General features: G+C 39.3%; 1 protein-coding gene across 3 annotated transcripts in view; it reads left to right on the top strand.

The window, feature by feature from the left end:
- The window catches only part of XYLB (xylulokinase), an 84,435-nt gene that overhangs the window by 57,417 nt on the left and 13,741 nt on the right, over positions 1-13,277 (top strand). For 2 of the 3 annotated variants that reach the window (XM_080386951.1, XM_080386950.1), the window contains one exon: positions 12,454-12,512. In XM_080386951.1, the coding sequence (XP_080243077.1) occupies positions 12,454-12,512 (59 nt within the window). Of the gene's footprint in view, positions 1-4,478; positions 12,513-13,277 lie in introns of those variants that run through there. The other variant, XM_080386952.1, reaches the window with a different exon arrangement.

Below are 13,277 nucleotides of genomic sequence, written 5' to 3'. Positions count from 1 at the left end.
ACATGTTTCAGTGTCTTTGGTCACTCTAAATGACGTTAAAATGTGCGTTTGCCCTCATTGCTCATTCAAGCCCTACTCTTTGCAATTAGGATGCTAGTAGAAATTCATATTGATTTCTAGGTGCGTGTTTTCCTTAGGATAGGACGTATCTCTGCTTAAATGTTACAAAATAAACCAAGGCAGTTTGTGTTCTTTAATGCCAAGAAATAAATTGTTTGGATTGTGTGACTTGTTACTCAGCATGCAGCAAGTGCTGGGGAGAGATATCCTGGCTGATCCCGGGGGCCAAGGCAGCTGCCGGACTCCAGCTCCGTGGCATGGAGGTGAAATCTCTGCTCCAACTGTCAAAGGCAAAGAATTCCTTTAAAAAGCAAAACTTCTGCGTGGTCAAGCTTGAGGAGAAACTACGGACCGCAGCACTGCAGCTTGTGCTTTTGATGTTTTTTGAGTTGATTAATGAATGTAGAAATAGAAGGAAAAGGTTACAACAGGATGGTTTTGGATTCAGTGCAATCAGAAGTGATTTATTCAGAGACAAGGGGCTCCACCCATCGATACGGTTCTTTTCGCTTGGCCTTTGGAAGAGCTTACCATAGAATTGCTCAGCTGTGATTAAAATTTCCCTGTGCCAGCGTGGCTGATGTGTTCAGCCAAATGCTAAATGAGATGCATCCAGTTTTGGGGTTCGTCAGTGGGAGAAAACATGGGGCGTATCACAGCAGTTTATAAAAGAGGAGCCGTTAGAATTGAAGAGATTAACATCTCAGGGAAGGCTGCAGGCACAAAGCATATGTAAATAATGATCATTGGTTAACAGGCATCAGTGCCTTGCAGATAAAGAACTGTTATAGATTGTAAAAGAGATTATCAAAATCCCTCAAACCAGAGAGTGTTAATGATGCAGATCATGAAATGCGTGGTGACTGAGATTTAAATGTGTGTTTTGATATAGATTGTATGATCGCTCATCAAAAGCTTCAGACCTGTTGTTTTTTAAAGAGTGTTTTCTTTACTATCTGAATCAAATATGTCAGCTCTGCAATCTGTGGCAGGTTAATTGAAATGCAGTGAGAGTGCAAAATCTGAATCAAGCATGAGGTTGGCAAACTTTGTTCATCCTTTTATTTATGCAGATCTCTAAAAGTAACCACTTAGCTTGAGAAATGTTGATGAAATTAGTGTGATCTTCCATCCTTCCTTAGATAGGAAGGATTTGGGCTGTATGGAATCTAAAGGAACAATTTCAAAGGTGTCATATTTGACTGGATTGAGTGAATGTACAGCAGAAGCTTGAGGAGCATCTTATTGTAGCATTGTAGTGACTTTTCAGTGTCCAGTGATGGACTTCATCTGACTTGAGTGAAATTCTGCAAGTGGCATGCCCAAAATACCCCAAGGTAGTTTTTGCTGTCTCCCTTTTCCTCATGAACTGTTATTTATTTTTGAGTGATTGAATTTGGTGACACTTAGTGCACATTGAAGGGAGGAATTTATAATGTTAACTAAAGCAAAGGGTATTTCAGGTTTGTTCTTTGTGAGCTGTTCTTGCTGTTCTGCCAAATGTGTGCACCTCTGCCACGTCATGCCAGAGCTTCTAATTGGACTCCTGTCCTAAGATCAAATAATGTCCTCAGAGACTGTCAGCAGGAGGAAAAAAAAAAAAAAGACCACCAAACACAAATTTGTAAAAGCCCTTGAACTACAGTATGAGGGATTGAAGATGTTCTTTCCTTCTCCTTAACTGGATCTTTGGTTCCCATTGCAGTGGTTTCTTAGTGGCTTTAACCTTTATTGATTGTATGGGAACACGATGGCAATGAAGGATGTTCAGGTACTAGGATGATACACCAGGTCTGGGTACCCACACCTCAGCTGGAGGGGATTGTGATAAGGGCAGACACTAAAAAAAACCCCCTTTGCCATCAGAAAATCTCCCCACATTCCAGTGGCATGAAGTTATTAGGGTGTTTGAGAGGAGTTGTTTGTACTAAGGGGTTGTATTGTTCAGTACCCAACAGTGTACCCTTCCTAGGTCTAATATTTCATTTAAAAGCAATTTGCCTGAATAAAATAAAATATGCATGATGGGTGAACACAGATGAGCTCTGTTAATGTATTCTAATTAACTTGCTAAAAATATTTTAAAATCTTAATAAGCTTAAAGAGAATTTCTGATGATCAGATGCAATGTTAATGAGCATGGTATAAAAACATAAGAAGGTGAAGTAGATAGCTGATTGGCAGTTGCAGTGCTGTCTGTACAGCTAACATTTTTCATGTGCAAAAGATAGATCTTTTGGTTATATTTTAGCTTTTGTCTTGGTAGCTAATTTCTCAAGATCTATTTCTAGAAAGCTTAATGAACACAGCATAAAAAAAAAAAAATACCTGTTTGATTTGGGGTGGAGTGGGGGTTTTATTGCTTAATTATGCTTTAGAAAAACACGCTAAGGACATTTATAATAAAGTATCTGTGTTCTTTGTGTGTGGGAGAATGACTCTTTTCCTTTTATATATGCCATAAATCTCAGATTGTAGTTCTTTTTCTCTCCAGGCTATTAGGTTTCTGCAGACTGTATTTCATTCCTTAGCACCTATAGTTGCTTGGCAACAGCATCCGATTTACATGAACCCAGCCCAGTGAATGAATAGTTACCTGGAACCTTCCTGCACAGAAACCCCAAGAAACGTAGCGGTTCTCCCATTCAGTATGACAATTATTAGGAGATATTAATTGCTTCTCTCTATTCATCTTTCCGTAGCCTTTATTTTTAAGTTAAAGGGGGAAAAACTATTCTCTGTTTAGTTCTAGCCTGCCAGAGGTTACAAAATTCATTTATAAATAATCCACTTGGAAAGCAGGAGGTTTATTAATAACAGAAGACTTTAGTAGTGCTCAGGGCCTCAACTGGTACAAGTGGTCCCCAGTGCTGGATTCTGTAGGTACCGTAAAAAAACCCAGAGCTTCAAAGGAGTGAAGTGACCCACCACAGTCACATATAGAAGGTCAGTGGGTTTTTTTTTTTTGGCTGGTAAGTTAGGTACGGTTTTTAGGGAGAAAAAGAAGCAAATGTTTCCTACTCAATGTATTTGTTTGGCTTCTGGTATATGGAACTTTGTTGAACAAACAAGATAAACAGATTTTCTGCTATCTCAGCCTAGTGTTTTGTGAGCAGGTACACCCTCCTATCAATTCATTTTACGCTTACGAAGTACTTTACAGCCTGTAGGTTATTTCTATTGAGAGGAGTGGGAGGTATTAAAAAGAAAAATCAAGAAGAAAAATTCGTCACCAGCACCAAACTCAAAACAGCCTTACAGAGCTGGGGGAAGAAGAGCTACAGGCAATATTTGTGGATGCTGGAACAGTTGTAATTCTTCTGGAAAATCATGTAAACTAATCACCCAAATTGCCTTATTTTGTAAGTTCTTTTCTGTTTTTCAGCTGGCTAATCCTTTGAAAAAATAAAATGATATCTGGGCTTTGACTTTTTTCTTTATAGAGGCTTGATGTTGATAAGGTGCAAAGGCTGGTGCTGAGGGAAGCAGAGTAGTCCTGAGATCTGGTAGAGATCTGGTTTGCAAATCTAGATCCCAAACGGATTTTTTTTTCCAAGTTTGTGGTGATTTGGGTTCCTCTAGAATTAAAATACCTGGAAGGATATTCTTTCCTCTTTTCAGTCAAGTGGTATTCAAGGTCAGGCCATCACACCCTGTACCTTTTAATTTTATCCCGTGGCTTTAGGTAATGCTGAACTTGCAGCTGATTATTATTGTATTTTCTCCTGTGGACATGTCTTGCTACTGATGCACAGACTCTGCAGATTAACTAATGCAGAATTGAATGTGTTTGTGATGTAAGTAATGAAGAGGTCTTTGTTCTATTCTTGGTTGTTCTACTGATTTTGTGCGACCTTGGGTACCTCGTTTGTATCCTTCCTTGCTTTTCTCATATTAACCTTCGATGGATGGTGTCACATGTTGATTTGCCAATGTAATCTTCTGTTTCCCTTAGAAGATTTGAAAGGCTGAAAATTGCTGTATATGAGGACAAAATAGTTTTAAAACAATGGGTTTTGTGTTTCTAAATAACGTGGTAGCAAGCGTTATGTACTGATGTGTGATTCGTAAAGCCATGTACAGTACTTACATCAGAGTTGTGACAGCCATGGGAGGGTGTATGTTTTGCTGAGTGTCACGCACAAATTTCTCATGTGTCAGAAGATTTTGAGGCAATACTGAGCTTTGCTGAAATACTAGCAACAGAGCACATAAAATGTGTTGGGTTTAGTCAGTGGAAAATGCCTAAGGTAGCAGTGACCTGCATCTTGCATGCTCCTGACTTTGGGTGGGTATCTCACCTCCAGTCCTGGGAACTGAGCAGCAGGCATTGTAAGTTTGCATTTCCAGGGTTCCGAGAGGCACCGATGTGTAGCTCGGTGCAGAGCCCTCCTGAACTCAGGGTTTTTTTGCAACAGGGGCCGTAGAACATCTGACCTCCTACTGCAGCACTGCAGGGCATGTGTCTGTTGGGGCTACAGACCTTCAGAGCTGGAATGTTCTCCCAAGAAGGCAGGCAGGTTTGTAGCACAAGGTTCTCTGTCATTTATCAGTTTATAAAACCTCACACTTTCCTGCTAAGTACTTGGATAGGCAAACTGACCAAGTGCAATATCAGCTACTTCTAGAGTAGACATTTTTGATGCTTTTACCAACTGCTCTCTTTTGATAGTGGTTTCAGTGGTGAAGACATTTCTGCTAGGCACTGGTAGTATACCAGCAGCACTAAGAATCAGTGGTTTGTGGTCTCAAAATTATGCCTTTTAATGAGTACCGGAACATAATATCCTTAGCTTATCAAAAAGAAAGACAAGATGCAATTTAATTGTGGTCTGTAAGTGCCAAAACGAGAAGGGGAAACCCAAGTTTATAGTAATGTTTTAACTGGAAGGCTACAGCCACAAAGATCAAGTGACTAGAAGATTAAAGAAGAAAAATCTAAATTATGGGGAAAGAGCACATATTTAACTTTACGGGTATTAAACATGAAAACAGCCAGTAGACACGGTAAATTCTCTGTCACTTTGGGTCCTTCAGCTGAGGTTCTGTGTCTTCTTCAGATGACTGCAGTTCAGTGAATACAGAGCTGAGCTGGGTGGTGAGATTGCTGTGTGAAAGTTGTGTGATACCGTTTCAGCAGATGGTCCACTCTGACCTTTTACGTTTTTGGAGCTCTCTGTAGGTAGGTTATTAAGTAGCTGAATGTGGTGGCTGGATTTCAAATGCCCAGTTTGGATCTTCTCTAAGTTTTGTTTTCAGACTGGTACCACCTGCTTCAGAATATTTTTTGAGAATCAATTCATTTGTCGCATTGGTTCCAGATTTCACATTTATTTTTGCTGAATGACAGGAATTCTGAAGTGGAGGGTGAAGGCAGAGGTGCTGCCAAGAGTCTATGAATAATTGTGGAAGCATGGGGTAAATCAAAGCAGGTTGCGCTTTGTTATGTTAAGCTTTAATTGGAACCTTGGCCACTTTATGGATGTTTGAGCAACAGCTGAGTAGATTTTGTGGTGATTAGTCTTTTTCCCCAACACACATTATTTTTAAGTTTCACAGTTCTTGCCATATCTAAACTTCGGGTAACAAAACAGAAGAACTTTGAGTGGCCAAAAAATAAAAAAAATAAACCTGATGTAAGCCAGTTACATTGATATGTGAACCCATTTTACCTTACTAATTCATGAAATGTATTACTTTTTTTTTAAAGGAATTAATTCAGAATGAAGAATTTACACAAGTTAGAGATAACAAGGGTTTATTAAACTACTTCTAGTAATAATGTCTTCAGGAGAGGACTTTTCCCCAAATACGTTTTCAGTCTCAACCAAACGGATTTTAAGTGGTCCTTCTAATTTGTCTTCCTTCGTTTCCTTAAAAGCTGTCACAGAAATATTTTCCAAAATATTCAGCCTATATCTACAAAAACTTTTGGTCTGAATCTCTTTTCTTTTTTTTTTTTTTTCCCTTTTTTTCTCTCTTTTCCCTTTTTTTTCCCTTGCTGTAAGTGCCAGTACTGAGTTGTGGATTTATTTTTTTACACATTACCATTGGAATTTATCTCTGGCTTCATCAAAATATTCTGTCAAATAGAGATATGCATCTCAAAAAAAAAAATCACAGCAAATTGATAAGCAATTACAGCTCTGCACTATTTCTACAAAAATGCAGATATTTCAGAGGTCTTGTTGGGAGGGTGTCAATGTATATGTTATAACAGTATTACAACTATTGATCTGCTTTGTTCCCAAACAAGTATTTACCATTCATGTACCAAAGTTTTTCTTGCTGTATAACCCTGCCAAAGTCAATGAAATTGAATTGTCAGTGGGGTTGTATCTGGAGTAGGTTTTGTTTCTGATAGTACATCTTAGGCTGCGTGTACTTTTGTGGTGATCTGCAATAATTTAAGGTGCTGTTAAGAGAGAATTTATGTACATGTTTTTCTATGTTTATTTTTTCTGAAATCCATCAAAAAGGGAAGGCTTTGAGTCAATGTTAAATTTTAATTCATATCTGAAGTGAGCTAGGCTGAGGATTTTCAGACTCAGGTGATTTGGTGTCTTTGCATTTCAAAACCTGAAGCTTAAAGTTTTGTCTTTATTGAAGCAGGGTCTTAGGAAAGCCAAATTTGGCACCCTCATGAAGAACAATTTCTGCTGTTAGAAGTTATTTGAGAATATAAGGTGACCTAGACTATCAGTGGCATAAGAGTCTTGACCATGGATACCTTTCCTACTCTGTTTTACTTTGGTGTGTGCGCATCTACTCATTTTAGTGGTGGTATTCTTGCCTTAGAGTAGTGTGAGCAAGAAAAATCATGCCTGTTCTTACCTACATCATTGTAGAGACATTATCTGTATAAGTAGAATAAATTGTTGAGGATATTAGCCGTATTTGTCATGGCTGCTGAAGAAATCAAGGCTTTTTTCCCCTGTTGAATTACAGCTGGTAGGATAGTAGCTCTACTTCAGTAGCCTTTAGAGGCTGATGATAATTCTACTTTAAAAGTTGTTTTTCCTCCCCAGGCACTGCATTTAAAAAATAAGAATAAAATTTTGTGTCTGGAAAATTTCTGACAGTCATTTGAGCAATTGAAACCCTCAGTGAAATTAAAGCATGTTACAGAATATGAAAACTTTTTTGCTTGTAAGTAAGAAAACAGCTAACCCGTATGGCAAGTCTGGCTTGCTTTTCTTTGGAATAAATTAGCTGATGCTTTAAAGTGAAAGTTAGAAACACTTCTAAAACTATTTTTTTAATGGCTTTTATGAATTACAGTATTGTTTTTAGAATTGCAAAGGTGGCTGAATTTGTTTGAGTATTTGGCTTCAAGCTTGTAATTTTTTCACTCAGACAGTTGTATTGGGTCTAAATTAAAAAAAGAAGCGGAAAAGAAAAGGAAAAAAAAAGTGTGTGTTCCAATTTACGTTACTTTTGCCTTAGGTAGATAGTGTCTAATATGCTGAAGGCTGGTCTTTTTTTTTTTTTTTTTTTTTTTTTTTTTTCCTGTTATGAAAGTTATGCCAAAAGTGATGCAGCACAATGAGGTAGAGAAGCAAGCGCCTTTGGACCCAGTTCTAGAACTTGGAGTAACATAAAAGGCACTCAGTACCTTGTACATTTTCATATTTTACAAGATATAGACAAGAGAAACCTTTTACCATAGCGGGAGTTTAATTTCACAGTCCTTATATGAATATGAAAGATTAGCATGAATATTGGAAGAGTTAGTATGCAAGAAGGGCAATTTTGGAACATTTGTTTTATAAATGGGACAAAATAATCATATATTCTTGGTTTGTTTTTCTTGAATGAAAAGCTAGAAAATACTTTTTTTGAAATTATAGTGTTTGGAGTTAATCAGAGAAATAAAGGAGGGGCTGATACATTTCTTCTTGCTTGCAAATTGTAAATTGCAGTTATTCGCAATCATGCTTATAGCTGGCGTGGGTTCATGTGCATAATCAGCTGCTTTTTGAATGCATGTTCCGTTGTTCTGTTTTATTTATGGATTCAGTTGTGATGAGAAAGATGTTGTGAAGTTGTTTGGATGAAGCCTTGGAAACGTCTTTTAGGAGTTTTGAAAGACAGAGTGCCTGGAGTTTGGGATACAAACCAGGGCTCTGTGCAGCACTGGAAGTTTAGATGAAAAAGCTAAAGAGTTTTCAGCCTTAAAATCTAAGGTCAAATTCTGCTTTCGGAGTTTGCAGCCCATGAGCCAGCAAAATTCTAGACTGACACAGGCACATTGTTACAGTCCAGTTGAAATATAGCCAGATCCAAAAGCCCTGAGCCATCCCAGGAGCCATCCCATCGGTTTCAGCATCTGGACCACTTAGTGGTCTGATCTGACCCACTCCTGGTGGAAGAGGAGGCTGAACTTCTACCTCCAGTCATCTTGCACAAACTATGTGGCAGCAGACTTTGGTACTAATTATCAGCACAAACCTTCTGATTGATGGAAGTTTGCTTATGTGATTATTTTTTTTAATAGCTGTGGTTAATGGGCCAAGACCATTAAAGGGGATGTCAGACTGTTCAGGAGACACTCGCCCTGTGTTACTGATTCTGCTGTCTCACTTGCTGAATCCACTCGGGCAGTGCTCCTTGAGTCTGCACTTTCCAAAATCTTTGTTATTCCTGCACTTTTTGGCTTACTCTACTTAAACTTCTTGCTCTTCTGGAAAGGCATCAGATCTGTTTTTATAAATACATAGTGATGCAGGACCAGTCTTTTTGGGACCACTGACAATGGCTGGACACAGATAACAGTAATTTCTCTCCTCAGCAACAGATTATTTTTACGCCCCCTCCCCATACATGCCTTTCAATGAAAGCAATATTTTGGCTGAAAACAAGAGCCAGGAGATGAACTTTAACTAATAATTCAGTTCTTGCTGGATCTCTGTGAAGGGCAGAATGGAGGTTGTTGTCTGAGTAGTAACATGCATAGAGTGGGCTGCCTTCTCACCTTGTGTGGGAAAATGCCTTGTGCTCAGTTTTCCCACATGTTCCCAAGTGAACTTCTTGGGTCTTCCCCCTCCTCCTGTCCAGTGGGAATTATTATTTTACCTGAATTTCATTTATATCAGTCACTGCGTTCCACGGCAGATAACAGATCTGTGCACGATGTGCATATTGCAGGATGACACCATGCCATGCGCAGCTGCAGGTGCTTTCTAGATAGGGTTAAAGTTCTCGATCAGCTCTCTGAAAGATCATTAGTTTTTAAATAGGAAGGAAATAAACTGGTTGGTTAGGTACTATGCAGGGAGCTTTTAATTAAAAGATGTTTAAAACTGATTCTCTCAGTTTTTAAACAACAAACAATGATGTTTGCTACAACTGTTGGGTTTTTGGTGTTGGTTTTGAATTTTTTTTTAGTAACACTGTATTTAAGTTCTTTCTGTGCACTGCCATAGGGGATAGTTGGTAGCTCCTGACAGATTCAAACACAGCCGGCTGAGAACACTGCTAGTGATGGATGAACGATGTCTTTGTTAAATGCCCCTGTATACATAAATGATGGGCTTTCTTTATTTATTTATAAGATGTATCCAATTACACATCTCAGAGCAAATGTTCCCCGTTCAGTAGAGCACACAATATTGGCATTAAAAAGACAATCCCTGAAATCAGCGATCAATGCATTTTCCTCACTCTCTGGAGAGAGTTTGAAATAAGAGGTAAACCTAAAATTCAGCAAATTCCAGTAAATACTTTTGCGACCTAGTCCTCATCTGTAAGAAGCAGCTGAAACTCAACCAAGGAAGCCATTGCCTCTGCTCTAACCGCACGCAGAGCTGCCTCTGGAAACGCGGTGCGCTGGGTTCACCTAAGATCACTCTTCCACATGGCCGGGATGCATATGTGCCACCATATGATCCAGTATGGTGGATCAGATTCGGTTGTCAGACAGCGATGGCTGAGGTTCACTAGGCTGTTGCCTGCTGGGATGTTTTCTGGTGAGGTGAGCCACCCTCATTATTCAAAGTGGAGGAGAACGAATGAGTGTGCCCTTCATGTAACTTCAGCATAGGGTCTGGATTTTTTTTTACTGTGTATCTGTGTGTGTTAGTACTCACAAGCTGATCCAATTTAGAACTTGAGATGTCCAACCAACGTTAGCAACTTGGTATAAATTAAGTTAGTTTCATTTATCAAGTAGGTTAGCTATATACTGAAATAATTCTTAGTATTTTGCTATGAATGAATCAGTCTGGATTAAGATGGGTGTGCAGATAATCAGGGTGTTAAATACTTTTAAACTTGAGAACTGTTTGCTGCCCTGGTAAATAATCTAACTCACCTACTAGTAGGGTAAATGCGTACTCGTGAGCGGTTTGTATCAATGCAAACTGTAAATGCACCCCTACTCTTCTTATGATAACTTTGTTATATCGAAGTAATTTGAATGACAGTTCTGGCATAAATTGATAACGTAGCTAAACTCTGAATCTTCTGACCTGGCAAGGAGTAAGTCTCCTGTCCAGTCCTCGATTCCAAATGCAAATGTGCTGCCTCTTACAGGGGCAGTGGAGTCAGCTAGGAGGCACAAATCAGCCCTGCCTGGCCCATCGGTTACTGTGCCAGTGAAAGCAGGTGGCAATACACACTGACGGAGCTCTGAAACCTTTGGAAAGTTGTGGAGCAGAAGCCCAGAGACAGAGCACTGGCATGCAGCTGGAGATGAGCTAAGATACGTTTGAGGTTTTCACCGGGGTGGTTGCTGTTTGGCTTGACCACTTCTATATTGTCCACCATTCTTTCCAGATGGTGATAGCCCAGCAGTTTATTAAGCCCCATCCCAGAGGCGGTGGAGAGGCAAGCGTGCCTTATTCTTTGGTTGTAGCTGCTGTGAAGTGTGGCAGACGTGTCTGTTTCTCATTCTGTCTTACTGGCTGTCTCTGAAATGTGATGTTTTCGTGTTGGATGTGGTAGTTCTGCAAGAATTTATATTCGCAACAAGGTTTAGCAAGACAGAATTGCAACTACTAGGCAAATCATTTGGAGTTCGGTTTGGTTTCTAGGAACAGAGGCTTACTAGTTATTTTTCACTGGTTTCTGTGCTATTATGTTGTGATAATCTTGGCAGGGATCTGTCACTCTGTGCTGGAATAATTGAAACTTGTTTTCTCTGAGGAATCACTCTGCTGTTTGTTTTATTTGTTTACTGACATTGACAGAGATCCTAATGGCTTTTAAAACCCAATTTGTGCATCACTGAATATCCTCCAAAGAGGAAAATAAAATTAAAATTTGTCAGTAAAATAGGGTCCCCCATGCAATGCTTTGTCTGGGTCTTAGACTCCACCTGAGCACCTAGCTCTGGGTCTAGAAATGGCACGGTGGGTCGCATCTTCTCTTTATTTCTAATTCTGTCTTCAGGGCTTTTGTCATTAAGACACTTGAAAGGATAAATTACAATAAGTTATTTAGGGCATCAGTATAGACCAGCTTTGCCTTGTAAGAAATAAATTATCATTAGCTTTTATTAAAAAGGAGGTTCAAATAACAAAATAATAACCACGCTGAAATTCCCTTTTTGGGAGGGTATACGTGCTGATATCACTTATTATTGTCATAAATCAGGGTAATTAAGTGGTTAGATTTTTTTAATGTATGATATCAAAGTATTTATGAGTTTATTTTGTTTTAATCCTTTAAAGTAGTTCAGAGAGATAATTTGGAATACTCATGTTCATAGTGCCTTGCTGAATTGTGGTTATGCATAGATGCGTGACTTGTTGCACACAAATAAATGATGAGGCATGGGAAAGACATTTTCTTTAAATACTAAAGAATGCAGGATAATTTATTTTTTAATGCCCCCAAACTGTGGGTTCGCATTGGGTGAAGATTCAGATATTTTTTTTGATTGAAGTGACTTAGACCATCTCTAATTACCTTTCGACACACTTCCTTGTCACTCATGCATATAGGGATTGCCCAAGTTTCAGTGAACTCTTGACTGTGAACGTCACAGAGAGCTAAGTTTGGAAAATAGTGGTGATTTTTAAAGGTTATCTGTCAGTTTGTATATATACAGCTATGAGCCAAACCCATCTGACCTCAAACCAGAGCTGTAGTATAACAGCACTCTGCCTTTCTTGCTGTGTATCTGTTTTGCAAATCTCCCTGACTTTGTTAGCGCTATAATAACAATGGATCTGCAATATGCCTCTTCTAAGGAAGTGTTCTAACGTCTCTTGCAAAGGTGGGTAATTGGTCTTACCCCCTTTTTTACAGAAGTTAAATTAGAGGTAGAGAGAGAGAGAGAGCGCCCAGATCACCCAACTTGCACCTCCTTGTTCTCATTGCTTGGTTTGGAAGCACAAATCGTGGCAATATGCACGTTCAGTCTGATCTGTGTGTTGTGTTGCATTGCAGTGCCTAGAACAAGGATCTTGGCTACGGGTGGTGCATCCCACAATAAAAAGATCTTACAGGTAAGTAGAAAATTAAATCCTTTGAACTGAACTTACAGTTACATCTTCATTTTTAGTTTGAGGTACTGAATCCAAATCCCTGCAGCTGCACAAGAAGGTGTTGGTGTGGAATTCTAAATCTGCTGCAGGTCTTCAGGGCTTTTCTTCAGGTTTGGTGTGGAAACCATTAGCCTAATGCTAATTTTGTATTGAACTTTAAAGGTTTTCTGGGTTTTTTTTACACTTGACAAGTTTTATGAATGTGTATCTGAAGCACTGATGATTTCCAGGTCTCATGACTTAAATCAAATCAATCAGCAAAGAAATCTAGAAGAGACTTGATACAACACCTGAGATTTTTCTAGGTTTTGCCATTCAGATCAAAGACCATGAATTTAAACTGGAGAGGGATTATGTGGTGTTGAACACCTAGAAAACCCTCATGCAAACCCCCAAACCCTTGCCCTTGTTGTTCTGAGTATCTGTTACTTATTAGCATTGTGTCATATACTGGGGGGAGGCTATGCTTCTGTACAGCCTGTCCTCCCTCTTCACACCTTACTCTGCTGCTGCTGTTGCTGCACATCCAGCCCTGGTTAAGATCCTTCGTCCATCTTCTCAAGAACAGAGTACCGTGTGCTCCCTCTTTCTGCTCGCTGAGGTTTGGCAAGCCTTGCTTGAGAATGGTGAGAGGCCCCTCAGCTGGCTCCTGCTAGCACAGAACTAGACATCTGGATTGGGATTCTTCTCGCCCAAATCCAGTCACCTGCGATGTGACATCTGTGT

The sequence above is a fragment of the Falco punctatus genome (assembly GCF_963210335.1).
Source record: "Falco punctatus genome assembly, chromosome: 4".
Lineage (NCBI taxonomy): Eukaryota > Metazoa > Chordata > Aves > Falconiformes > Falconidae > Falco > Falco punctatus.
This window is presented reverse-complemented; position numbering and strand designations above follow the sequence as displayed.